Genomic DNA, 27,959 nt, shown 5'->3' with positions numbered 1-27,959 from the left:
GCGCGCGCGGGCGCCGGAGGGGGCGTGTCCCGGGGGCGGGGTCGGCGGCGGCGGCAGCGGCGGCGACGCGGACTGGGTGCGCGGCGCAGCGTCCTGTGTTGGAATGTGCGGCTCCCGCGAGCTCGCGGCGCAGCAGCGGAGCGAGCGCCGCCGAGGCCCGGGGCCCCAGACCCCGGCGGCGGCGGCGGCGGCAGCCGAGACGGCAGGGCGAGGCCCGGAGGTCTGAGCACCCTCTGTAGCCCCACTCTTTGGCCTTCTTGGTCCTCGACGGCCCCAGCACCCAACTTTTCCACCCTCCCCCACCCCTCCCCCGAAACTCCAGCAACAAAGAAAAGTAGTAGGAGAAGGAGCGGTGACTTGGGGTCGCCCGCCCCTCCTCCCCGAGGAAGGCCGGTAAGTGCGGCGCGGGGCTGGGGGCTCGGTGAGGGTTGGGGGAGGGCCGGCCGGGCGGCGGCGGTGGCGGGATGGGGAGGGCGCGGAAGGACGAGGAGCCAGGCGCTGTCCAGGGCTGATTTGCAGATACTGTGGCTCCGGCGGCGGCGGCCGCGCCGGGCGGGGGCTGGCGGCCGAGCAGGATCGGGTTACACAGCCGCCGCCCGGGGGCTGGGGGCGTTTGTTGGGAGCGGCGCGTCGCCTGGACCCCCTCCCCACTGGAGGCCGGGACGCCGCCTCCGCGCTGACCCGGACGCTCCTCCGAGTCAGGTCCTCTGAGACCAAGGAGCGGAGCTGCTCGGGCCCCTAGTCCTGAAACTTCCTCTGCTTCCTCCTCCTGCTCCCGGGTCCCACCGCAGCCCCGCGCCGGCCCGCGGCCCTCCTGGCCCCCTCCCCCAGGGCTTCTCCCTGTCGCCGGAAGACGCCGTTGAGTGCGGCCGGGCGGGTTGAGTCAGCCCCGGGGCCCGGGCGGTTCCGCCAGCGGGGCTGGACAGCGATTTCTGCGCTTCGGCCGCCCGGCGCCGCTGGCCCCCGCGTCCGGCTACCCGACCGCTGGAGCTGGCGGGGCTGGGGCGCGCGTCCTGCCGGGCGCCGTGGGGGAGTGAAGTTCGCAAACTTCCGGGGCGCGGGGGCGGCGGCTGGCCCGCGTGGGGGCCCTCTCCGGTGCTCGGAGCCCGACGCCTCGCGAGGGCGCCCGCGGAGCCTCCCCGGCCCTGGGCGTTGGGCGAGTCCGGGGGCGGTCGGAGGGGCCCGGGGGAGGTCGGAGAAGCCCCGACGCCGGCTGCGCGGTAACTTTCCGTCCTCTCTCGGGACGGGGGCCCTAGGGCTGGGGAGGGGGCTGCCTGGACTCCGGGAGGACTCGGTCCGGCGAAACAGCGTCCCGAGCTTGCTCCCCTCCCCCGTTTTAGTGTTGGAGAGCGCAGGAAAAGGCTCGGGACGAGTGTCGGGGCGACTCCCGCGAGTTGGTGTGTAAATATGTGCAGTGAGCGGGCCGAGGCGAGAGGAAGCGAGAGCGCCCGAGTTTGCAAAGAGCTGCTTTGTGTTTGGTATTTTGAGAAAATGGCCGAATGCCTATTTCAGTTAGGAATGCCGCCGCCGAGGCAGGCGCTGGTGGCAGCAGCACGGAGGAATTCGTGCGGCATGTTGGGCTTTCGGGCTGTGCTTGGACGGTCTTCCTAACAATCGTTAAAATTCCATTTGGGGTGGCAGTGAGGGGTTAGGGAGCGATTAGAAAAGTCGATGTTGGGCCAAATTGCCGAGTAGCTTGGGCTGTTCAGCCCCAGGACAGCCTTCGCCCTGTTTTCTGTGATGGCATTTGCTTCCAACTTTTGTTGGTACGTAGAACTAAACCGGTTTGTGTTTATACACTTGGATGAGGCGGATTACTTTTTGTATTTTCGGTTTAACTTTATTTTCTTAGAACTTGTTACTTTTTTTAATTTGCAAGTGAACACTTCGTTTGAGAATGGCACCTTTTAGATTGAGAAGTAACGTAACATTTAGAAAGCCCAACTTGTTTTCAAGAAGGTGATCTTGTAATGGCTTCCACTAGGCAAGTAGGCCAAGTCAAGCACAATGCAAGAAAGTTGCTGATTGTCGAGTTGAGTTGCACGATGATTTTATTCGTATTGAAAAGTTTGGAATTCAGTGTTGTGGAACTTCAGCCTGCAGAAAAATAAGCTTATTAATTTTTATTTGTGAAGTTTTGAATAAATCAAACTTCCTTTTTCACAAGAAAAGGGGTCCATAATGTTTTTCATTTTAAGCCTGTGGAGTTGTCGAAAAATTAAGGGACTGACTGGTAGTGGTAGTTTTTCACAGTAGTTTATTCTTTTGGAGTTAGTTGAGTTCATGCGAAATCCAATTAAGTTGAACAATTATTACAGGCTTCTACTTTCCAGATGTGTTTGTGTACTTAATAAATGCGCTGAATGGCTTGTGGATTTCTGGGCTTTCTGATTCAGACCATTGAACTGTTGAAGGGGGAAAAGTTGGGAGGACAATAATTTACTACTCGTGTTTTGAATTTTTGGAGTAATTTTAACAGTAAAAATGAAGGTTACTTTTTATCCCCACCAGAACAATTAAAAGTGCTTGAGGGACCACATGCCAGTGGCTGGATGGTGAATGAGTTAGTCAAACAATTGGTAGAATTGTTTTCTAGGGATAGTAAACATTTTTTTTTTTGGTGATTGCCAAAGACTATTAGGAATTAACTGCTCTTTTAAAGATTTGTTTTTAATAGGTGATGAAGTTTACTGAGTTATAAAGATCATATTGGAAAATGTTTAAGTTATGAAGATTTACAGTGATGTGGTTTTAAGCCAGTAACAGCAGTGTTTACACTGGTGCTCTTGTTTTGTTTTGTTTTTAATTCAGAATACAGTTATGGCCACCCAGGTAATGGGGCAGTCTTCTGGAGGAGGAGGGCTGTTTACCAGCAGTGGCAACATTGGAATGGCCTTGCCTAACGACATGTATGACTTGCATGACCTTTCCAAAGCTGAACTGGCCGCCCCTCAGCTTATTATGCTGGCAAATGTAGCCTTAACTGGGGAAGTAAATGGCAGCTGCTGTGATTACCTGGTCGGTGAAGAAAGACAGATGGCAGAATTGATGCCTGTTGGGGATAACAACTTTTCAGATAGTGAAGAAGGAGAAGGACTTGAAGAGTCTGCTGAAATAAAAGGTGAACCTCATGGACTGGAAAACATGGAACTGAGAAGTTTGGAACTCAGCGTTGTAGAACCTCAGCCTGTATTTGAGGCATCAGGTGCTCCAGAGATTTACAGCTCAAATAAAGATCTTTCTCCTGAAACACCTGGAGCAGAGGACAAAGGCAAGAGCTCGAAGACCAAACCCTTTCGCTGTAAGCCATGCCAGTATGAAGCAGAATCTGAAGAACAGTTTGTGCATCACATCAGAGTTCACAGTGCTAAGAAATTTTTTGTGGAAGAGAGTGCGGAGAAGCAGGCAAAAGCCAGGGAATCTGGCTCTTCCACTGCAGAAGAAGGAGATTTCTCCAAGGGCCCCATTCGCTGTGACCGCTGCGGCTATAATACCAATCGATATGATCACTATACTGCACACCTGAAACACCACACCAGAGCTGGGGATAATGAGCGAGTCTACAAGTGCATCATTTGTACATACACAACAGTGAGCGAGTATCACTGGAGGAAACATTTAAGAAACCATTTTCCAAGGAAAGTATACACATGTGGAAAATGCAACTATTTTTCAGACAGAAAAAACAATTATGTTCAGCATGTTAGAACTCATACAGGTAAGAGAAGCTTTCTAGTCCATAAGTTCAGTTCTCTTTTCTGATTGTTACTTGAGTGGTTAAGTAGTGCTTGAGAAAAAGAACTCTGGTTCAAATCCAGGTTCCATTTTTGCTATCTTTGTGACCTTGCACAAGTTGTTTAGAGTTCAGAAATTTCTCCATGGAGTAACAATATCTAGGATGGGAGGATTATGTGAAGTTACATGTAAAGCACAGAATGTTAGCTGGGAGGAACAGCCAAGAGATCTTACCATGCTCTTCCTAAAGTACATATCCTAACCTGGGATTTACTTTCAGCAAGTTAGACTGGCCGTGCATGGTGGCTCATGCCTGTAATTCCATCACTTCAGGAGGCCGAGGCAGAAGGACTGCCTGAGCCCAGAAGTTCTAGACCAGTCTGGGAAACATGGAAAAACCCCTGTCTCAAAAATAAAACAGAAAAAAAAAGTTTGTATATTTATTTCTGTGACAGTGAACACATTTAAGATGCAGTATAGTTTCTGAAAGGAATTGAGGGCTTATATAAAAAGGAAAACTCAGTGATTAACCTTGCATATCTCCACTTAACAAAAGCCTCAAACTTAGAAACATTTGACTTATAGCATTGAGTTCCTAAATGGAACAGCTTGTCTTTGTCCACAAAAAAGAAATGTGAGAAGATAGTTTTTAAAACATGGGTGGGATTATCACCAATCGAAACTACTTTCCTATGAAAGCAAACACATGTAGAAAATGTGTTTTTCAGACAATTGTGTTTAGCGTGTTTGAACTCATACTAAACGCAAGTGTATTAAAAAAGTTGAAACTTTTTTTTTTTTTTTTTGAGAAGGAGTCTGGCTCTGTCACCCAGGCTGAAGTGCAGTGGCACGATCTCGGCTCAGTGTAACCTCTGCCTCAGGGTTCAAGCGATTCTCCTCTGCCTCCACCTCCCTGGCTCAGCCTCCGGCGTAGCTGGGATTACAGGCGCCCACCACTGTGTCTGGCTAATTTTTTTCTTTTTTTTTTTTGACACGGAGTGTCATTCTGTTGCTCAGGCTGGAGTGCAATGGCATGGTCTTGGCTCACTGCAACCTCTGTCTCCCAGGTTTAAGCAGTTCTCATGCCTCAGCCTCCCGAGTAGCTGGGATTGTAGGCGCCCACCACCATACCTAGCTAATTTTTTGTATTTTTAGTAGAGACAGGGTTTCACCATGTTGATCAGGCTGATCTGGAACTCCTGACCTTGTGATCCACCCACTGCAGCCTCCCAAAGTGCTGGGATGACAGGTGTGAGCCACCGCACCTGGCCAATTTTTTTTTTTTTTTGAGATAGCTTTACTTCGTCACCCATCCTGGAGTGCAGTGGCGTGATCACTGCTCACTGCAGCCTCGACCTCCTGGACTCAAGTGACCCTCTTGCCTCAGTCCCTCAAATAGCTGGGACCACCGATGCATGCCACCACACCTGGCTAATATTTGTAATTTTTGTAGATACAGGGTTTCTGCCATGTTGCGCAGGTTGGTCTCTAACTCCTGAACTCAAGTAATCTGCCCTCAGTCACCCAAAGTGCTGGGTTTATGGGTGTGAGCCACCATATCCAGCCGACTTAATTTTTAAAAATTTATTTTATTTAGTTATTTTTTACATCCCAAAGATTTGAAACTATTAAGTGGTAGGCTTAAACAATAAAACTTGCAGGTGAGATTCCATTACAAGAGTGACCTCTGTTACAAGATTGCTAGGCCCCAGCACATGGATGGCTCGTGTGTTGAATGCTTTAAAATTTAGTCCAGTAAAAGAATTTGTAGTTCCTTTGGAATTCGTCATAACCTGTGATTGTCTCCATGCTTTGAAACCATTTGATTTCAGAAGTAAAGGTCAAGCATTACAAAAATATGTAGAGTAGGAAATGAAAGTTACTTGGGGATACAACCCCATTAATCACTTGACAGTTTGAATTAGACAAACTGTTAGACTAAACCAGCCCCACCTACAATATCTTAAATCCCAGCCATCATATATACTAAACTCATAAATAAGTACATCATATTCATTTAGCTGGAATTACAGGTGCCTTCCATCATGCCCGGCTAATTTTTGTATTTTCAGTAGAGATGTGGTTTCCCATGTTGGCCAGGCTAGTCTTGAACTCCTGACCTCAGGTAATCTGCCCACCTCAGCCTTCTGAAGTGCTGGGATTGCAGGCATGAGCCACCATGCCTGGTTTATTTGGTCTTAATGCTTATTTTTCCCCGGTATTACCTTCATTCTGATTCTTTTTTTTTTTTTTTTGAAACAGAGTTTTACTCTTGTTGCCCAGGCTGGAGTGCAGTGGCGCAATCTTGGTTCACTGCAACCTCCGCCTCCCAGGTACAAGCAATTCTCCTGCCTCAGCCTCCTGAGTAGCTGGGATTCCAGGCATGTGTCACCACACCTGACTAATTTTGTATTTTTTGTAGAGATGAGGTTTCTCCATGTTGGTCAGACTGGTCTCAAAACTCCCGGCCTCAAGTGATATGCCCGCCGCGGCCTCCCAGAGATTATAGGCATGAGCCACCATGCCCAGCCAATTTTTTATGTATGTGTGTGTGTGTATGTGTGTATATGTGTATATATATATATATATTTTTTTTTTTTTTTTTTTTTTTTTTTGAGACGGAGTCTCGCTCTGTCACCCAGGCTGGAGTGCAGTGGCCGGATCTCAGCTCACTGCAAGCTCCGCCTCCCGGGTTTACGCCATTCTCTCGCCTCAGCCTCCCGAGTAGCTGGGACTACAGGCGCCCGCCATCTCGCCCGGCTAATTTTTTGTATTTTTTTAGTAGAGACGGGGTTTCACAGTGTTAGCCAGGATGGTCTCGATCTCCTGACCTCGTGATCCGCCCGTCTCGGCCTCCCAAAGTGCTGGGATTACAGGCTTGAGCCACCGCGCCCGGCCAGTTTTTTTTAGACGGAGTCTTGCTCTGTTGCTCGGGCTGGAGTGCAATGGCGCGATCTCGGCTCACTGCAACCTCCGCCTCCCAGGCTTAAGTAATTCTCTTGCCTCAGCCTCCCGAGTAGCTGGGATTACAGGCGCGCGCCGTCACGCCCAGCTAATTTTTAAAAAATTTTTTAGTAGAGACAAGATTTCACTGTGTTGGCCAGGCTGGTCTCAAACTCCTGACCTTGTGATCAGCCCGCCTCGATCTCTCAGGGTGCTGGAATTACAAGCGTGAGCCACCGAACCTGGCCTTTTTTTACATTTTAAAACAATTGGGTGATGTATAGATTGAAGGTAAATATTTTGATTATGTAAATTCTGAAAGTATCTTGTATTAAATGTATAGTTCTGAAAATTATGGAAAATGAATTCATCTGGTGCGGAAGAGTAGAGAGAGAAAAGACAGGAATCACTTAAATTGACAGTGTTCAGGAATTACTTCTCATTTCCACTTGTAAGTAGCCCAGTTTTCTGATTGACCTAATGGGCTTAATTGTGTTTCTTGTGCCCAGTGTTAGGTGCTGTCTTCTTTTCTGTGCTAATCTTCAGAACAATCCATTGAGGAAAATAGAATCTGTGATGATAGTTCATGTTTGCAGAGGGGAAAACTTCAGATTTAAAAGCCTGAAGTGATGTTCCCAAGGTGATATACAAGTATCACATTTAAAGCCTTCCACGATGGCTCACGTCTGTAATCCTAGCACTTTGGGAGGCTGAGGCAGGAGAATCGCTTAAACCTAGGAGGTGGAGGTTGCAGTGAGTCGAGATTGAGCATCTGCACTCCAGCCTGGGCGACAGAGTGAGACTCTGTCTCAAAAAAAACCAGAAACAAAAGTAGCATTTAAAGTTCAGCAATCTCCACTCACTGCAGCCTCCACCAAAACCGGGGGAGGTTGGGAGCTGGGGATTACTTTCATTCAGGTTGACCTCTTTAGTTTAATGGTTTTGTTATTTAACTAGTTCACAAAATCTACTTTTAAAGAAAACCTTTTTGCCTGTATGTGTAACTGAAAAATCTGTAGGTAACTAAACTTTCTAGAGGAGAGTTATGCCTAGTTTTTAGAATTATACAGATAAAGTCATCTGTTGTAAAGAATTTAAAAGCAGGCTGGATGAGGTGGCTCATGCCTATAATCCCAGCGCCTTGGGAGGCAGGCAGATCACCTGAGATTGGGAATTCCAGACTAGCCTGGTCGGCATGGTGAAACCCTGTCTCTACCAAAAATACAAGAAGTCCCAGCTTCTAGGGAGATTGAGGCAGGAGAATCGCTTGAACCCGAGAGGCAGAGGTTGCATTGAGCCAAGATCATGCCACTGCACTCCAGCCTGGGCGACAGAGCGAGACTCTGTCTCAAAAAATAATAATAATAAAAGAATTTAAAAGTAAATTATTTTTGATTCTTCAACTTTATCTGCAATGGTATTTAATTTTTTCCAACTTCATTGAGATACAATTTACATATACAGTTCACTATAGATTGGCCTATTTTGAATATTTCATGTAAGTGGAATCATAATATGCAATCTGAATAATCGTGCTATGAATATTCATGTTTAAGTGTTGTGTGGACATATGTTTTTCTTTTGGATATATACCTAAGAATGAGATTGTGGGGCAGTATAGTAGCAACACTTTGGGTAACTGCCAAACTATTTTCCAAATTAGCCATGCCATTTTACAGTCCCACCAGCAATGTGTGAGGGGTTCCACTTTCAGCACATCCTCAGCAATAATACTGTTAACATCTGTCTTTGTGATTACAGCTATCCTAGTGGGTATGAAGTCTTCATCTCATGTGGTTTTGATTTGTGTTTCCCTCACAGCTAATGATAATGTTCATCTTTTCATGTGTTTATTGGCTATTTGTATATCCCTTTTTTACAGAATTCCATTAATATAAAACTATCTTGATTGTTCCAGGTCATAAGGTAGGCATTCTGTTGCTACCAGCTCTTTACAGCTAATACATAGCTACCAGCGAATTACAGCAGAATAGTTACTAGGAACACATTTCCCACCTATCACCATTCTTTTTGTTGTTGTTGTTTGTTTTTTGTTTTGAGACAGGGTCTCACTTGTTGCCCTGTGTGGAGTGCAGTGGCGTGATCACGGCTCACTGAAGCCTCGACCTTCTGGGCTCAAATGATCTGCCTGCCTCCCAAAGTGCTGGGATTACAGGCATGAGCCACCATGCCTGGCCTATTCTTGTTTTCTGGGTACCACCTTTTCCTTATTTTATTAGACATATTTGTTTCTGTCTTAGACAAAATTGATAGCTGACATTTATTGAGGGCTTTACTATGTGCCAGACACAGTGTTAAATGCTCTGCATGTATTATTTAAACTTTTGCAATTACAGGGAATGAAGATTCTGTTACTTTTGCAGATGGGGAAACGGAATGTTTTAGTAACTTTACCAAGGTCATAATTATCTTATGTCTGGAGACTATATTAAAACAAATTGTACACCTTTTTTTAAAAGCTTGTTTTGCCGGGTGTGGTGGCTCACGCCTGTAATTCCTACACTTTGGGAGGCCGAGGTGGGTGGATCATGAGGTCAGGAGATCGAGCCCATCCTGGCTAACAAGGTGAAACCCCGTCTCTGCTAAAAATACAAAAAAAATTAGCTGGGCATGGTGGCGGGTGCCTGTAGTCCCAGCTGCTCGGGAGGCTGAGGCAGGAGAATGGTGTGAACCCAGGAGGCGGAGCTTGCAGTGAGCCGAGATCTCGCCACTGCACTCTAGCATGGACAACAGAGTGAGACTCCGTCTCAAAAAAAACAAAAAAAAACCTTTTTTTGTTGTTGATAGCCGTGTCTAAAAAGAATATACATGTCCTACCTTTGAGTCTTAAAATTATTCAGTATTCAATCACTGGCTTCTAGTCTTCAGTCCCTGTGACTTTTGTAATTTGTTTTAAAAATTGGTAACTGGTTGGGCATGGTGGCTTATGCCTGTAATCCCAGCACTTTGGGAGGCCAAGACAGGTGGATTGCTTAAGCCCAGGGGTTAGAGACCAGTCTGGGCAACATGGCAAAACCTGGTCTCTACCAAAAAAAAAAAAATTATCTGGGCTTGGTTGCCACACCTATGGTCCCAGCTACTTAGGAGGCTGAAGTGGGAGGATCTGTTGAGCCCAGGAGGTCCAGGCTGCAGGAGCTATATTCACGCCACCGCACTCCAGTCTGGGCGACAGGGCAAGACCCTGTCTCATAAAAAACAATAAAAAGAAAATTGATGATCTTCTTCTTTCATTTTTCTTTTTAACTTACTGTTTTCTATTTATTTTTATTTTTAGAGACAGGATCTCTCTCTATACTGCAGGCTGGAGTATAGTGGTGCCATCATAGCTCACTGCAACCTCAAACTCTGGGCTCAAGTGATCATCCTGCCTCAGCCTCCCAAGTGAGACTATAGGGTCTCACTTTTACCTAGGCTGGAGCACAGTGGTACAATCATGACTCACACCAGCCTCGTCCTTCCTGGGCTCAAGCAGTCCTCCCATCTCATTCTCCCAAGTAGCTGGGACCACAGGCATGTGCCACCACACCTGGCTAATTTTTCTGTTTTTTGTAGAGAGGAGGTCTTGCTATGTTGCCCAGGCTAGTCTTGAACTCCTGGGCTCAAGTGATCGACCTGTTTTGGCCTCCCAAAGTGTTGGGGTTACAATTGGGGGCCACAATCCCCATGCTCAGCCCAGGCTTTTTTTTTTTTTTTTAAATGAGGTCTCACTCACTGCAACCTCCACCTCCCGGGGTCAAGTGATTCTCCTGCGTCACTCAGCCTCCTGAGTAGCTGGGACAACAGGCACATGCCACCGTGCCCGGCTAATTTTTTTTTTTTTTTTGTATTTTTAGTAGAGGTGGGGTTTAATTATGTTGGCCAGGCTGGTCTTGAACTCCTGACCTCGTGATCTGTCAGCCTTGGCCTCCCAAAGTGCTGGGATTTCAGGCATGAGCCACCGTGCCCAGCCCCAGGCTAGTTTTTTAAAATAAATTTTTAGAAATGGGGTATTGCTGTATTGCCCAGGCTGGTCTGGAACTCTACCACTTGAAAATTTTTAGCATAAAGCAATTACATTCTCACTTAAAAGTATTGTTGTTTTAAGCTAACACTTTCAAATGGTAGTAGATTTGTCATTTACAAGTTAAAAAAAAACTGTTAATAGCATCAGACGGGGTAGACTTTTTTAAAAGGTGAATCTTATATAACAAAAATATGCTTTGTACCTTATCAAGATAGTTTTTCACTTCTCACTACTTAATGTATTAACATGCAGTATCACTGTGAAAATTAAAAGGGCTTTGAGAATTCAGAAAGTCAATGTTTTTTTTGTCAGCAAAGCCAAAATAATGTAGTCATAGTTTCTGAAATAAATAACTTACATTTTAAATACATAATAAATTGATCTTTTGGCCAGAAATAGGAAAAAAAAATTCTTGTTAAAATGTGCTGAGCACTGAATATTGTTGCATTGTTAGTAAGAATTGTATTTGGCTCATTTTGTGACATTTAAACACTCTTCATTATTGAAATTTGCAGGAGAACGCCCATATAAATGTGAACTTTGTCCTTACTCAAGTTCTCAGAAGACTCATCTAACTAGACATATGCGTACTCATTCAGGTTGGTAAGAAATGAGAACTTTCCTATCATTTTCAGTCAACAACCATTTTAGGGAAGTTCTTTTAAGGACTTGTAACTGAGTCGTTTACTTATTATTTATTTTTAATATAATTTAGAAGTCAGAATTTGAAAATCAATGTTCTGTCAATCTGGGGATTTCTAACATGGAATCCAAAGGTGGACCTCCTGAAAATGAAATTTTTGTGTACACTTTTTCTGGGAGGAGGGGCCTTAATTCTCATCAAATCTTTGAAGTGTTCCGTGACTCCAACAAAAGTTAAACTAATGTACACCAAGGCTGATTGATCCTTTAACCCCTGCTTCTCACATTTCTCCTAACAGTATAAAGCTGAGACTCATAATGTGTGGTTGACAAGTGTCAGGGATTCCTTCTTAGCTTCTCAGGTCCTGAAATTTAGGTTTGTTCTGTTTCAAGGTTTGGTAGAGCTTTTGAGGACTGACTGCAAAAGCTTAGCTTGAAAAAGAAAATGACAATCTAGGATGCCAATTTATTAAGCTATAGTAAGAGTGTAGGACCGTGACATGAGAGATTCGTCCACTGCAGGGACTGAAACAGTCACCATCACCACTCAGAGTTAGTCCCCATTGGCCAGCACTGTGGCTCAAGTCTGTAATCCCAGCACTTTGGGAGGCCAAGGTGGGCAGATCACCTGAGGCTGGGAGTTCGAGACCACCCTGACCAACATGGAGAAATCCCATCTCTACTAAAAATACAAAATTAGCCAGGCATGGTGGCACATGCCTGTAATCCCAGCTACTCAGGAGGCTGAGGCAGGAGAATTGCTTGAACCTTGGGAGGCGGAGGTTGCGGTGAGCCAAGATTATACCATTAAGAGCAAAACTCCATCTCCATAAAGAAGTCCCTATTGGCCGGGCGCGGAGGCTCAAGCCTGTAATCCCAGCACTTTGGGAGGCCGAGACGGGTGGATCACGAGGTCAGGAGATCGAGACCATCCTGGCTAACACGGTGAAAACCCGTCTCTACTAAAAAAATACAAAAAACTAGCCGGGCGAGGTGGCGGGCGCCTGTAGTCCCAGCTGCTCTGGAGGCTGAGGCAGGAGAATGGCATGAACCCGGGAGGCGGAGCTTGCAGTGAGCTGAGATCCGGCCACTGCACTCCAGCCTGGGCGACAGAGCGAGACTCCATCTCAAAAAAAAAAAAAGTCCCTATTAAAGTATGTAAGTGGCCAAGTTAAAAAGTAATGTTAGCATCGGTGATCTTGCTTGAATGGGTATCCCTGAGTGACTCTTGGTCAACTACCACTTTTACTTTTTATTTTTTATTTTTTTGGAGACAGTCCTTCTCTGTTGCCCAGGCTGGAGTGCAATGTGATCTCAGCTCACCACAACCTCTGCCTCCGGGTTCAAGCGATTCTCCTGCCTCAGCCTCCTGAGTAGCTGGGATTACAGGCGCACATCACCACACCCGATTAATTCTTGTATTTTTAGTAGAGATGGGGTTTCACCATGTTGGTCAGGCTGGTCTCGAACTCCTGACCTCATGATCTGCCCACCTTGGCCTCCCAAAGTACTGAGATTACAGGCATGAGCCACCACGCCTGGCCGAACTACCACTTCTAATTAGAATACAGATTTAGAAAGTATATCCCTGTGGGAAAAGTATCTTAAATCTTGCTGTTACAAAAGCCTATGTAGACCTGTCCCCCTTAAGTTAGTAATTACGTTACCTTAGATCTGTGCTATTCAGTTGAGTAGCCACTAGCCACGTTAAGCTTTGGAAACAGTAGTAGTTTAAATTGATACTTATAAAATATGTACTTACCAGATTTTTTGTTGTTGTTGAGACAGAGTCTTACTCTGTCTCCCAGGCTGGAGTGCAGTGGCATGGATTTCAGCTCACTGCAACCTCTGCCTTCTGGGTTCAAGCAATTCTCATGCCTCAGCCTCCCCAGTAGCTGGGATTACAGGCAGGTGCCACCATGACCAGCTAATTTTTGTAATTTGTCTTGAACTCCTGGCCTAAAGTGATCTGCCCATCCTGGCCTCCCAAAATGCTGGGATTGTAGGTGTGAGCCACTGCACGTGGCCACAGATTTCAGACAGTATGAAGAAAAGACTATCTTTCTCTGAAGCAGGTTAGAGAAAAAATAATGTTAAATATTTATTTTTCAAGTTGATCATATGGCGAAACTGTTATATACATTGGCTTTAAAAAGTAATAAAATTAATTTTACCTGTTTCCTTTTTACGTTTGTGGTATGACTGCTAGAAAATTTAAGATTACATGTGTGATATGCATTATATTTCTACCGGACATTGCGGCCATTAGTAACAAGACTTGATAATCAGACATGATTATATTGCAGATTCTGATTTATTTGAACAGCTATGAAGGTGTCCTATAGTATGCTTGCTAGCCTTTCTTGACCCTACATGGTTGTCAACGCTAATGTACTTCGAGTGTTTTTTTTTTTCCTAAATCTCTAAGCCATTGAGTGGTGCCACTTAACCAGAAACCTGGTTTTATTATTTTTGGGTGTATTTTTGGTTTCATTCTCTGATGGTAACGTGGATGCAATCTCAGACTTTGGAGGTAGGCATCATGTCCTGTTGATAGTTGTACTGTAGCTTTTTAGTGAAATATTTAAGAGTTTTGTAGTAGTAGTAGTAGTATTACTTTTTTTTTCTGAGATGGAGTTTCGCTCTTGTTGCCCAGGCTGGAGTACAATGGTGTGATCACAGCTCACTGCAACCTCTGTCTCCTGGGATCAAGTGATTCTCCTGCCTCAGCCTCCCAAGTAGCTGGGATTACAGGCATGCGCCACCACACCTGGCTAATTTGTATTTTTAGTAGAGATGGGGTTTTACCATGTTGGCCAGCGTGGTCTGGAACTCCTGATGTCAGGTGATCCGCTGGCCTCAGCCTCCCAACATGCTGGGATTACAGGTGTGAGCCACTGCTCCTGGCCAAGAGCTTTATATTAGTTAAGTAGTTTTAGTCTTCATAACTGTTATATGTTGCATGAGTTCTATTATCCCCATTTTACAGACCTTTTTTCCTGTAGAATGTCCTTTCTTCTGGATATGTCCACTTGTTTTCTCATGGTGTCATTTAGCTTTTCTTCTGTTCCTTATATTGTAAACTAAATTTAATTATTGTAAATTAAATTTAAATGCTTGATAATCTTTCTCACAAATGATAAGCCTCATTTAAAGTCACATGTGGTTGATCCATTAATATAATGTTAGGTCACTGTATTTAGAATGACTACATACTTTTATCCTTTTGTTCAATTAGTAATACTTTGTCTTGTCACTGTTTAAATGTTTATGGTGTTTTATACCAGTTGATAATCTTTGCCTGAAATCGTTGTATTTGAGTTTGCAAAATGTTTTGTGTTTTGCCTGCTATATCTTAAAAATGATTTTTAGTATTTGTTGTTACAGTATAGCAAGTATTTTAATGGTATCTTAAAAACTAGTAGTAGCCACTAGCTATTGTATGTATGCTGGGTACTAAAAACAAGTATTTGCTGTCTCCAATCTTAGTACTAAGAAGATACTGAGTTTCAGATTACATATTATAGGATACAAGCTCACAAATAAGTAATTTTGTTGTTGTTTTTGGAGTTGGGGACTCTGTTGCGCAGGCTGGAATGCAGTGGTGTGATCATGCCTTACTGCAACTTCAAATGTCTGGGCTCAAGCCATCCTCTTGCCTCAGTCTCCTGAGTAGCTAGGTCTACTGGCACATGCCACCACTTCAGCTAATTGGGGACTATTATTGTTATTATTTTCAAGACAGTTTCGCTCTTGTCACCCAGCTGGAGTATAATGGCGCGATCTCGACTCAGTGCGACTTCTGCCTCCCGGGTTCAAGCTATAGAATCTTCCTCAGCCTCCTGTGTAGCTAAAATTACAGGTACCCACCACCATGCCTGGCTAATTTTTTTTTTTTTTTTGAGACAGGGTCTTGTTCTGTCGCCCAGGCTGGAGTGCAGTGGCGCGATCTCTGCTCACTGCAAGCTCCACCTCCCGGGTTCACACCATTCTCCTGCCTCAGCCTCCCGGGTAGCTGGGACTATAGGCGCCCGCCGCCAGGCCCAGCTAATTTTTTCATATTTTTAGTAGAGATGGGGTTTCACTGTGTTAGCCAGGATGGTCTTGATCTCCTGACCTCGTGATCCGCCTGCCTTGGCCTCCCAAAGTGCTGGGATTACAGACGTGAGCCACCATGCCTGGCCAAATTTTTGTATTTTTAGTAGAGGTGTTGACTAGGCTGGTCTTGAACTCCTGAATTCAGGTGATCCACCCACCTCAGTCTGCCAAAGTGCTGGGATTACAGGTATGAGTCACCGCGCTTGGCCGGGACTATTATTTTTATTTATTTATTTTATTATATAAATTATTTTACTATTCGTGGCCAGGCGCGGTGGCTCAAGCCTGTAATCCCAGCACTTTGGGAGGCCAAGACGGGCAGATCATGAGGTCAGGAGATTGAGACCATCCTGGCTAACATGGTGAAACCCCGTCTCTACTAAAAAATACAAAAAACTAGCCGGGTGAGGTGGCGGGCGCTTGTAGTTCCAGCTGCGCGGGAGGCTGAGGCAGGAAAATGGCATAAACCCGGGAGGCGGAGCTTGCAGTGAGCTGAGATCCGGCCACTGCACTCCAACCTGGGCGACAGAGCGAGACTCCGTCTCAAAAAAAAAAAAAAAAAAAAAATGCTATTCATTTATTGAGACCGAGTCTCACTGTCGCCCAGGTTGGAGTGCAATGGCGCGACCTCGGCTCACTCAACCTCTGCCTCCTGGGTTCAAGCGATTCTCCTGCCTCAGCCTTCTGAGTAGCTGGGACTACAGGCTCGTGCCACCATGCCAGGCTAATATTTTGTATTTTTTATAGAGACAGGGTTTCACCATGTTAGCCAGGATGGTCTCAATCTCCTGACCTGGTGATTTGCCCACCTCAGCCTCCCAAAGTGCTGGGATTACAGCGGGGAGCCACTGCGTGCAGCCAATATCCGATTTCTTTTTATGGAGACTGGGTCTTTTTGTGTTGCCTCAGCTGGCCTCTAACTCCTGGCCTCAAGCAATTCTCTTGTCTCTTACAGGTATGAATCACTGTGCCCAGACACACATATTTTTTATTTTTTCTATTGATAACATTGGTTCCAAGGGACTCTTTTAAATAACTGGGATTGTTTGAAAGATATTTTAATGGTTTGAGAGCCTTTGTAGAATAAGTTTTAAAAACAATATTTTATTGAGGTAAAATTTAAAAATGCACAGATCTTAACTGTACAGCGCGGTGACTATGCTTTCACCTATTTGCTTATCACTCAAGAACAAGTGATGGAATATTTCTGCCAGAAACACCTTGCCCTTTCCACTCAGTCTTTCCCCTGGATGATATTTTGTCTCCTACCAAAGAACATTATAGCATTTTTGTTTGTTTGTTTGAGATGGGATCTTACTGTCACCTAGGCCGGAGTGCAGTGGGTGCAGTTACAGCTGCCTAAACCTCTTGAGCTCAGGTAGTCCTCCCACTTTAACTTTCCAAGTAGCTGGGACCACAGGTGTGCGCTACCATGCCTGTTTTTTTGTTTTTTGTTTTTGTAGAGATGGAGTCTTACTATGTTGCCTAGGCTGGTTTTGAACTCCTGGGCTCAAGCAATTCACCTGCCTCAGCCTGCCAAAGTGCTAGGAATACAGGCATGGGCCACTGTGCCTAGTTTTAGAACATTCTTTTATAAAGTGTTCTTGAGATTAATCCATGTTGCATTATTGGACTTCATTTTATTGCTGGTAATGTATTGTATGCCCCCATTACTTTTTACTTAAAAATTTTCTTTGCCAGCTGTGCACGGTGATTGACACCTGTAATCCTAGCGCTTTGGGAAGCCAAGGTGGGTGGATCACCTGAGGTCAGGAGTTCAAGACCAGGCTGGCCAACATGGTGGTACCCCATCACTCCTAAAATACAAAAATCAGCCTGGCATGATGGCAGGTGTCTGTAATCCCAGCTGCTCGGGAGGCTGAGATGGGAGAATCACTTGAACCTGGGAGATAGTGGTTGCAGTGAGCCGAGATCACACCATTGCACTCCTGCCTGGGCAGCTGAGAGAGACTCAGTCTCAAAAAAAAAAAATAGAGAAAAATTTATTTGCCATTCTCTCTAGATTTTTGTTTTGTTTTGTTTTTATTTTTAATAGAATTAATTCAAAAATTAAAAAAAAGTTGAGAGGCTTGTATTTGTGTATTTTTCACTGCAGCTTTGACCTCCTAGGCTCAAACGGTACTCCCACCTCCGCCTCTGGAGTAGGTGGCACTGTAGGCTTGTGCTACAACATCTGTCTAAGTTTTAAATTTTTTTGTAGACAGGGTCTCACTAGGTTGCCCAGGCTGGTCTCAAACTCCTTAGCTCAAGCAATCTTCCTCACCTCATCCTCCCAAAAGTGCTAGGATTACAGGTGTGAACCACTATGCCTGGCCATTCTTCTAAAAATATTTTTGTTACATATGTATAAATCTTGCAGAACGCTTTCCCTTTTTGTCTTGGCTTGCACCTATAAATTCATTTCGGAGGCATAAAACAGACGACTGGCAGATTTATAAAGAAGAGAAGCTGTTACTAGAATTGGGAAAAAGAATTTAAAATTGTTTGTACAGGGCAAAAAGATTAATATTCAGGTAGGTACTAATTGGAAAATCTTGATGAACATAATACAAGCAAGATTTAATGGCAATAAAGTAAAAAGTATGGGAGAGAAACAATGGAGCAAATAAATCGTGCCATCAAATTTTAAACAGAAAATTTCTACATCCTCCCTTTCCGTTCACCATTCCTTAGGTAGACCCTTGTACCTTGATTGATGCTTGCGTGCTGTCTAGATCTCCTTATTCATTAAAGTTATAAAATGGTGCTATTTTAATTATAATTATTTTATTATTAGTGTAAATTTGAAGAGGAGAGATAAATTCTACTTATCTATTTAGTCATAATGTAGGAAAAACAGGATACGTAAGAGTCTTCTCATTGATTGATTGATTGATTGAGATGGAGTCTCACCCTGTTGTCCAGGCTGGAGTGCAGTGGCGCAATCTCAGCTCACTGCAACCTCTGCCTCCTGGATTCAAGCGATTCTCCTGCCTCAGCCTCCCGAGTAGCTGGGATTACAGGCACGTGCCACCATGCCCAGCTAATTTTGTGTATCTTTAGTAGAGATGGAGTTTCACCATGTTGGCTAGACTGGTCTCGAACTCCTGGTCTCCAACTCTTGACCTGTTGATTCACCTGCCTCGGTCTTCCAAAGTGCTGGGATTACAGGCGTGAGCCACTGCACTCAGCCTTTTTTATTTTTTTATTTTTTGAGATGGAGTCTCGCTCTGTTGCCAAGACTGGAGTGCAGTGGTGCGATCTCGGCTCACTGCACCCTCTGCCCCCCAGGTTCAAGGGATTCTCCTGCCTCAACCTCCCAAGTAGCTGGGACTATAGATGCACGTCACCATGCCTAGCTAATTTTTTTTTATTTTTACAAAATGCCTCCCAAAATTTTATATTTTTGCAAAAATGCCTCCCAGAGTTCTGGGATTACAGGTGTGACCCACTGTGCCTGGCCGAGTCCCCCTTTTATTTATCCATACTCAGAGTTACCAGTTGGTTCCAAAAGTGAACAATTATAGATAATTCATTTTGAGTTCTTGCTCTCTGCTCCATGTTAAGGACTTTACATAGATAAGATTATTTATAGCTGACAACACTAGAGAGTATTTTATAGATGAAATTGAGACTGGGCATGGTGGCTCGTGCCTGTAATCCCAGCACATTGGGAAGCCGAGGAGGGCGGATCACCTGAGGTCAGGAATTCAAGACCAGCCTGATCAACATGGAGAAACCGCGTCTCTACTAAAAATACAAAATTAGCCAGGCTTAGTGGCACGTGCCTGTAATCCCAGCTACTAGGGAGGGTGAGGCAAGATAATCGTTTGAACCTGGGAGGCGGAGGTTGTGGTGAGCCGAGATCGCGCCATTGCACTCCAGCATGGGCAACAAGAGCGAAACTCCATCTCGAGAAAAAGAAATTGAACTCGAGAGAGGTTTCAGGACTTTGCTCAAAGTCTCAGAGTAAGCAACTTGCAGAGCTCATTGTTTTATCTCCCAGTCTAGCTCTATCTAGAAGAAGTTCTTAGGCCTTATGCTACCTATCTTTCTATGTTCTATGTCCACTATATTTTAAGAAAATGTTTGTCTTCATTTAAATCATTCACTGGAGAGGACAGTATAGAACCAGGTTTAGAGTAATGTAGAAACTTGCATATTTATAAATCTGTTAGTAGACCAACATGGAGAATTGTCCAGTCAGCTGAATATCCAATTTGACTACCTGGTTAAGGTGATTATTTTATCACCAGACATTTTATAATCATGTAAAACTTAACATCTACATGGTTTTACCTAATGTCTGAGTTTTGTTTTATGAAAAATTTTAGTAAGATTTGATATGAATTTGAGAATGTTTGAGATGAATTTTCATAAATGTCAATTTCCGTTTTTCTACTATGCATTCCATTGGACCAGTGGGGTATGGATACCATTTGGTAATATTTACTAGAGTGTGATCTAGATGGGTATGTATTCAGGTAGAATGTATTACTCTTATGCCTTTAATTTGGGGGTGGGGGTGGTTCTGGTTTTGTATGTATCAGTGATGGTGACTTTGCTTATTTTACATACCATATATTTGTGTGCCACTTCTCATTACCTAGTTCCTTTATCTATTTTATAGAAAGGTGGAGGGGGAGGAAATCAGGAAAGTTTTCTGAATAATTACCTTGGCCTGTATTTTTGCTTTAAAATAGCAATGCTAGCACAGGAAGTTTGCTAAGTGAAAATTTACTCAGCTCTTGCCATTATGGACAGAAGGATTAAATTTCAAGAAAAAGCCTTTGCTCAGGCTAAAGCAGAATTTCAAAACTTTTGCACCTAGGATCTGGGAGTATAGTCCAGAGTGAAAGATATTTTTCTCAAGATTTTCCATAAGAAAATTAGGGTGAAGGGAGTATGGGAATTTTATTTTATTTTATTTTATTTTTGAGACGAAATTTTGCTCTGGTTGTCCAGGCTATAGTGCAGTGGCACGATGTTGGCTCACTGTAACCTCACTTTCTGGGCTCAAGCAATTCTCCTGCTTCAGCCTCCCGAGTAGCTGGGATTACAGGCGTCTGCCACCACACCTGGCTAATTTTTTGTATTTTTAGTAGAAACAGGGTTTCACCGTATTGGCCAGGCTGGTCTTGAACTCCTGACCTCAGGTGATCCACTGCTTTGGCCCCCCAAAGTGCTAGGTTTACAGGTGTGAACCACCATGCCTGGCCGGGAATTTTATTTATAGATTTATTTTTGAGTCAGAGCCTTGCTCTGTTGCCCAGGTTGGAGTACAGTAGCACATTCACAACTCACTGCTACTTCAAATTCCTGGGCTTAAGCGGTCCTCCTGCCTTTGTCTCCCAAGTAGCTGGGACTTCTACAGGTGCACTCCACCATGCCTGGCTAATTTCTTTTTTTTTTAGACAGAGTCTTACTGTCGCCCAGGCTGGAGTGAAGTGGTGCGATCTCAGCTCACTGCAACCTCCGCCTCCTGAGTTAAAGCAATTCTCGTGTCTCAGCCTCCCGATTAGGTGGGATTACTGGTGTGCAGCACCACGTCTAGCTAATTTTTCTTGTATTTTTTAGTAGAGATGGGGTTTCACCATGTTGGCCAGGCTGGTCTCAAAACTCCTGGCCTCGAGGTATCCGCACATCTTGACCTCTCGAAGTTAATTTTTGTTTTTATTTATTTTGCTCAGGTTGTTCTGTAACTTCTGGGCTCAAGCAGTCCTGCCATGGCCTCCCATAGAGTTGAGATTATAGTCGTGAGCCACTGCATCTGGCCAGAATTTTATTTTCTACTTCATTAGGCATTTGTTTTAACTAAACACACACAAATTAAAATTGATAATTTTCCCCCAAATTAACATCCAGAGCCCAATTGAACTTTGTCAATAGTTGTGTATGTCTTAAAGAATCTCTGTTCTTTAATAGTGCTTGAGGACTCAAACTTGAACTTTTTTGAAGCTTGTGGTTGACTGAGATTTATTCCTCTCTTTTGAGAATCAATGTCAAAGGATAAGAGAAATGTTACACAAATAAATATGGTAAATGTAAGGTGCATGATACGGCATTTTCAATAAATAGTCTTTGTTGTTACTTTACATACACAGTTCCTTATATTTTAATCTTGAATTTGTCTTAATCTATGTCTTCTCTCATACTTTTGATTTGTCTTCAGGTGAGAAGCCATTTAAATGTGATCAGTGCAGTTATGTGGCCTCTAATCAACACGAAGTAACCCGCCATGCAAGACAGGTTCACAATGGGCCTAAACCTCTTAATTGCCCACACTGTGATTACAAAACAGCAGATAGAAGCAACTTCAAAAAACACGTGGAGCTACATGTGAACCCACGGCAGTTCAATTGCCCTGTGTGTGACTATGCAGCTTCCAAGAAGTGTAATCTACAGTATCACTTCAAATCTAAGCATCCTACTTGTCCTAATAAAACAATGGATGTCTCAAAAGTGAAACTAAAGAAAACCAAAAAACGAGAGGTGGACTTGCCTGATATTACCAATGAAAAAACAGAAATAGAACAAACAAAAATAAAAGGGGATGTGGCTGGAAAGAAAAACGAAAAGTCCATCAAAGCAGAGAAAAGAGATGTCTCAAAAGAGAAAAAGCCTTCTAATAATGTGTCAGTGATTCAGGTGACTACCAGAACTCGAAAATCAGTAACAGAGACGAAAGAAATGGATGTGCATACAGGAAGCAATTCAGAAAAATTCAGTAAAACTAAGAAAAGCAAAAGGAAGCTGGAAGTTGACACCCATTCTTTACATGATCCTGTGAATGATGAGGAATCTTCAACAAAAAAGAAAAAGAAGGTAGAAAGCAAATCCAAAAATAATAGTCAGGAAGTGCCAAAGGGTGACAGCAAAGTGGAGGAGAATAAAAAGCAAAATACTTGCTTGAAAAAAAGTACAAAGAAGAAAACTTTGAAAAATAAATCAAGTAAGAAAAGCAGTAAGCCTCCTCAGAAGGAACCTGTTGAGAAGGAATCTGCTCAGATGGACCCTCCTCAGGTGGGGCCTGCTCCCACAGAGGCGATTCAGAAGGGACCCGTTCAGGTGGAGCCGTCACCTCCCATGGATCCTGCTCAGATAGAGGGTGCCCAGATACAGCCTGCTCATGACGAGCGTGTTCAGATGGAGGTGGCTCAGGAGGGGCCTACTCAGAAGGAGCTGCTGCCTCCCCTAGAGCCTGCTCAGATGGCGGGTGCCCAGATGGTACCTGCTCATGTGGAGCTGCCTCCTCCCATGGAGACTGCTCAGACGGAGGTTGCCCAAATGGGGCGTGCTCCCGTGGAACCTGCTCAGATGGAGGTTGCCCAGGTAGAACCTGCTCCCATGCAGGTGGTCCAGAAGGAGCCTGTTCAGATGGAGCTGTCTCCTCCCATGGAGGCGGTCCAGAAGGAGCCTGTTCAGATAGAGCTGTCTCCTCCCATGGAAGTGGTTCAGAAGGAACCTGTTCAGATAGAGCTGTCTCCTCCCATAGAGGTGATCCAGAACGAGCCTGTTCAGATGGAGGCATCTCCTCCCATGGGGGTGGTTCAGAAGGAGCCTGATCAGAGGGAGCCACCTCCTCCCAGAGAGCCTCCCCTTCACATGGAGTCAGTTTCCAAAAAGCCTCCTCTCCGAAAAGATAAAAAGGAAAAGTCTAACATGCAGAGTGAAAGGGCACGGAAGGAGCAAGTCCTTATTGAAGTTGGCTTAGTGCCTGTTAAAGATAGCCGGCTTCTAAAGGAAAGTGTAAGCACAGAGGATCTCTCACCACCATCACCACCGCTGCCAAAGGAAAATTTAAAAGAAGAGGCATCAGGAGACCAAAAATTACTCAACATAGGTGAAGGAAATAAAGAAGCCCCTCTTGAGAAAGTAGGAGCAGAAGAGGCAGATGAGAGCCTACCTGGTCTTGCTGCTAATATCAACGAATCTACCAATGTTTCATCCTCTGGACAAAACTTGAATACGCCAGAGGGTGAAACTTTAAATGGTAAACATCAGACTGACACTATGGTTTGTGAAATGAAAATGGACACTGATCAGAACACACGAGAGACTCTCCCTGGTATAAATTCAACAGTTGAAGAAGCAGTTTCACCAGTGCTTCCCCCTTCAGCAGTAGAAGAATGTGAAGCAGTGTCCAAAACTGCACTGGCATCACCTCCTGCTACCATGGCAGTAAATGAGTCTCAGGAAATTGATGAAGATGAAGGCATCCACAGCCATGAAGGAAGTGACCTAAGTGACAACATGTCAGAGGGTAGTGATGATTCTGGATTGCATGGGGCTCGGCCAGTTCCACAAGAATCTAGCAGAAAAAATGCAAAGGAAGCCTTGGCAGTCAAAGCGGCCAAGGAAGATTTTGTTTGTATCTTCTGTGATCGTTCTTTCAGAAAGGGAAAAGATTACAGCAAACACCTCAATCGCCATTTGGTTAATGTGTACTATCTTGAAGAAGCAGCTCAAGGGCAGGAGTAATGAAACTTTGAACAAGGTTTCGGTTCTTAGTTTGTAAGGTATATTACATTTTATATTCATTTATAGTAGCAGACAACCTTTTAAGATTGCTTTAATTAGTATCTGATGTTGATTTTTAAGTGGCATTCTTTTCCTTAGGACTTTTTATGTATACCTATTGATTGTTGTGTAAATTTTAGCAAATATAAGAGAGTTAGTGTACTAAACCAGCAGATACCTAAATCTGTTAGCTTATGTGTTTAATTGAAATTAGAAGCCTACGATGGTATAACAGCATTTTATTGCTTTGTCCAGCTACAACTTGTCATTTTTTTCTCCATGTCTTATCTTCCTGTTTCACTTTAGTTTATTCATTTTTTATTGAGATCTATAAAAAATTGGCTTAATAGCAAATTACTTGAAGAATTTGCCTGCTTTATATAAAGTTAGCACTTTAAGATTTTTTTTTAGAGATAAGACATTTAAATTGAAGAAAATTCTCCCAACAATAGACATTTCTGTGAGTCCAAGTATTTACTTCCTGAGTTTTGATCAATATTTTTTGTGTATGTTAATCATCATAAAAACAGTGATTTTGGTGTGTTTTTTATTTTGGTGCTTTAATGGCTTAAGATGTTGCACATTTTTTTTTCTTTTGGTTTCTGTTTTTGTTTTTTTGCCTATGCAGTTAAATTTTTCCTAGAAATAGCATTTGTGTTGAACAGTAACACTTTATACATATATATATGCATGTTTATTTTGTTTGGCGTCTTTGGAGGGATGCTTTTAGACTTGTTTGCAAAAGGGCAGTTTTCTTTTTCTTTGCTGCAGTTGTCTATTTTGCAGAATAATAGTGTGTGCAAGTTTGTGAGCAAATGAAACATGCAGGTTCAATCCATTGATTTTGATTTTTACATCTTATATCTATGCTAGAATCTGTATTTCATATAACTTATTTATTTTGAATGGATGTAGTAAATTCACAGCTATCAGTTTTGATTTTGCAATAAATAAACCACTAGGTTCCATATTGAACAAATTTTTATCTCAAATACCAACCATCATTTTTTTTTTTTCCGTGTGTTTTGGTACAGCTAATTTCTAATTGTAGAGTGTTAAATGTTTGAGGAAAACCTTTTCTCATAGATGGTTGGTGTCCATATGGCTACTTTACAATAAAGAACTGTAAGTGTTATTTGGAAACTGCAAATCTGGAATTAGGAGACATAATTATTCCTTCATTTATAGAATATCACTTGGGAGATTCCAAAGCCATAGCTATTACGCGGCAAACCTAGGATAAGAGAGGTAGGTAGTATGAGTGCTGGTAGACCAGCTGCAACTTTCCTATACAGTGAAAAAGGCTGGTGAAACAAGTACAGTCCAGATTTTTAAAAATCATACTTTCTCAGGGATCTCCACAAACTGGTGGGTGTCCTGGCTGTCTGTGTGATAGCCTCTTTCTACAGGTGAGGCCTCAAATGAATTGCAGCTATCCTAGTGTTCCTGTGGGGGCACTTTGTATGAAAAAGGGCATGTACTTCAAAACATTTTTGTAGGTTCTTTGGCCAGTTGCCAAAGTATGAAAGAATCCAATAGAGGATTTTTCTTACTGATAGCAGTCATTAATTGCAGTAAAATATGATCCCATTAGGGAATCTTGAATTCTGACCTCCCATATTCTGTTTTGAAATAACCACTTTATATATCATTTAAAACAAAAATCTGATGATCTCTTTGAGGCAGGTTTCAGATTTTGGCAGTACAACATGAAAGATTAGGAAAAGCATTAATAATGTGTGGGTGGAAAGCTTGTTAAAAATCTGAGAGTGAAGTTTGAGTTAAAAGTTGTTTGAACATGGAATTGACTGGGAGGCCAAAGATTTAAAGAAGCAGAAGATTCTTCTCTTAAGACATGAGGAGTAAGTTGTGTGATAATGGTGTGTGTTTTGTGTGCATGAATGGACATTGTAAATGTTGAATTCTAGGCTCCGACAATCATTGTCAACAGAAGATCAAGCTGCAAATATTTATGTTTTAAAACTTAAATTATAAAGCTAGTTAAGTCTTTCTAACGACTAGTTTTAATGTTCATGGGTACATTTTACCTAAGTTACCGTTTACATTGTAGAGAAAAAGATTCATCTTAAGCACAGATTGGTTATTAGGAACTAGTTTGGGGAAGAGGTTTTTTTGTGGATTCTTTCATACTGTAAAGAAAAACCATTTGTCTTTTGGGGAATTCTAATCTAGTCTTAAGACTAGAGTGCTAAAAACAAAAACATGAAGGAAATTAAAACCCCTTATTACTAGATTGATTTGTAAAAACATTGTTACTGGAAATTGATTGGACTTGAGGCCTTCTTCCAGAAAATAAGGACTTGATTGTCAGGCCTATATTAGGTTCTGAACCTTAATGCCGTGTATTTGTACTTACTAAAAATTGTTTCAATGAAAAGTACATTAGCAGTATGAACTTCTGGTCTAGGTGGAAGTTCTTCCATTTGAAAAATGTGATATTTGCATGGAACTGTTTGAATATTTTTATTTTCTAGTCCCCCTCCCCCACACTGGATAGAATTTAACCTAGAATTTTCCCTTTGGATAAAAGAACAAAAATTGAACATGTTATTTGTAAATTGATGTTTAGTAATTAGTGATAAACTTGAAATACTAGCATATATTATAAGCCTTAATCTTAGGTAGTCTTATGAAAATGAATCTCTTAACTATCTTTTGAACCTGTATTCACATTGGTTTTCAAGATATTTTAAGTTATATTTTTTCCTCTTTTCAGAGCTGCTTCTTATTCTGAGGCTACTTTTTTTAAAATTGTGTAATTCACAAGGGGCTGCATTTTTTTTTTTTTTAATAAGACTTATAACTATGGCTGGATCTTTTGCTCTAGTCTTCTAAGAAGGGCCATTTTATTTTTTAGAGTCACTTCTAAAGTCATGTGGTAATTAACTTTGGAGACTGTTTTGCATATGAGTGCTGATACAAATTAAAACCCAAGTAGACCTCATTGCATGTCACCCTATGAATGTTGACAATGGAAGGAATACCTTGCCTGTAGTACACTGTCACTTCTGGACTGAAAAGCTGAGGAAGAAAGTTAGTTTTCTTTTTTACCTAAGTTAGAAAAACTTAACAACTGGTGTTCCTAGTTTCCTGGTTGACCTCGGCAGATGAAGTGAACAGATAGTGTTAATTCAGATTGAAGAAATTATCTGAATCTTGGTTTGTGTAGATTTACAATCTACATGCAATATTAACTAAATCAGTTAGCTTTTACAGTTTCACATGTGTACATAGGTTCCCTCCCAGTCCCTTCCATATCCATTAGTTATTGAACTTTCTAAACTGGCATTGAAACATTGCAACAATGTTTTGTTGCACCAATTTTATAAACTTATGCAGTGCAATACGTGTTACTTTTCTGAGGCAAACCAAAGGTAAATTTCTCAAGGTTCTTGCTGCCTTCTTTAGCAGCATTTGATGGAAGATCTTTTATACATTTGTAATAGATAAAAATAAACCAGATTGCAAATCCTTTTTTAAAATCTTAAACCATGTACCAAGTTTTTGGTCCAAATTGTGTAGGATAAGTTAAATTGCATTCTATTAACCAATATGAGTGTATTTCTGTAAGCATAGTTAATGTTGAAATAAAGTTTTAAAAACCATGATGCCTTTGTTTATTATTGGTATATCCAGAATGTAGGAAAGCCAAATTTATATTGCTGGAACTGCAAGTGTATTAATAGGCTTTTCAAGATTATTTCTCAGGCTGGGCACAGTGGCTTACACCTGTAATCCCATCTCTTTGGGAGGCTGAGGCAGGTGGATCACGAGGTCAGGAGTTCAAGGCCAGCCTGGCCAACATAGTGAAACCACGTCTCTACTAAAAATACAAAAATTAGCCGGGTGTGGTGGCGGGCGCCTGTAATCCCAGCCATTTGGGAGGCTGAGGCAAGAGAATTGGTTAAAGCCAGGAGGTGGAGGTTGCAGTAAGGCGAGATTGCACCGTTGCACTCCAGCCCAGGCGACAGTGCGA

At 43.0% G+C, this 27,959-nt stretch overlaps 1 protein-coding gene across 3 annotated transcripts; it reads left to right on the top strand.

Moving 5' to 3' along the window:
* The first annotated feature begins 25 nt into the window (after positions 1-25).
* On the top strand, positions 26-27,591 carry REST (RE1 silencing transcription factor). Of its 3 annotated transcripts, none has more exons than XM_033214570.1 (4): positions 26-393; positions 2,812-3,718; positions 11,218-11,301; positions 21,615-27,591. In XM_033214570.1, exons 2-4 carry the CDS (start codon positions 2,821-2,823, stop codon positions 23,921-23,923), a joined length of 3,291 nt encoding a protein of 1,096 aa, XP_033070461.1. In that variant the 5' UTR covers positions 26-393; positions 2,812-2,820; the 3' UTR covers positions 23,924-27,591. The 3 variants fall into 3 exon arrangements, with proteins under 3 accessions (XP_033070461.1, XP_033070460.1, XP_033070459.1); XM_033214568.1 differs by lacking the exon at positions 26-393 and adding an exon at positions 1,063-1,220; XM_033214569.1 differs by lacking the exon at positions 11,218-11,301 and having other exon boundaries at positions 92-393.
* The last annotated feature ends 368 nt before the right edge of the window (positions 27,592-27,959 follow it).

The sequence above is a fragment of the Trachypithecus francoisi genome, unplaced genomic scaffold, assembly GCF_009764315.1.
Source record: "Trachypithecus francoisi isolate TF-2019V2 unplaced genomic scaffold, Tfra_2.0 Lachesis_group1, whole genome shotgun sequence".
Classification (NCBI taxonomy): Eukaryota; Metazoa; Chordata; class Mammalia; order Primates; family Cercopithecidae; genus Trachypithecus; species Trachypithecus francoisi.
The sequence above is the reverse complement of the archived record's forward strand: the minus strand, read 5'-3'. Positions and strand labels throughout refer to the sequence as shown.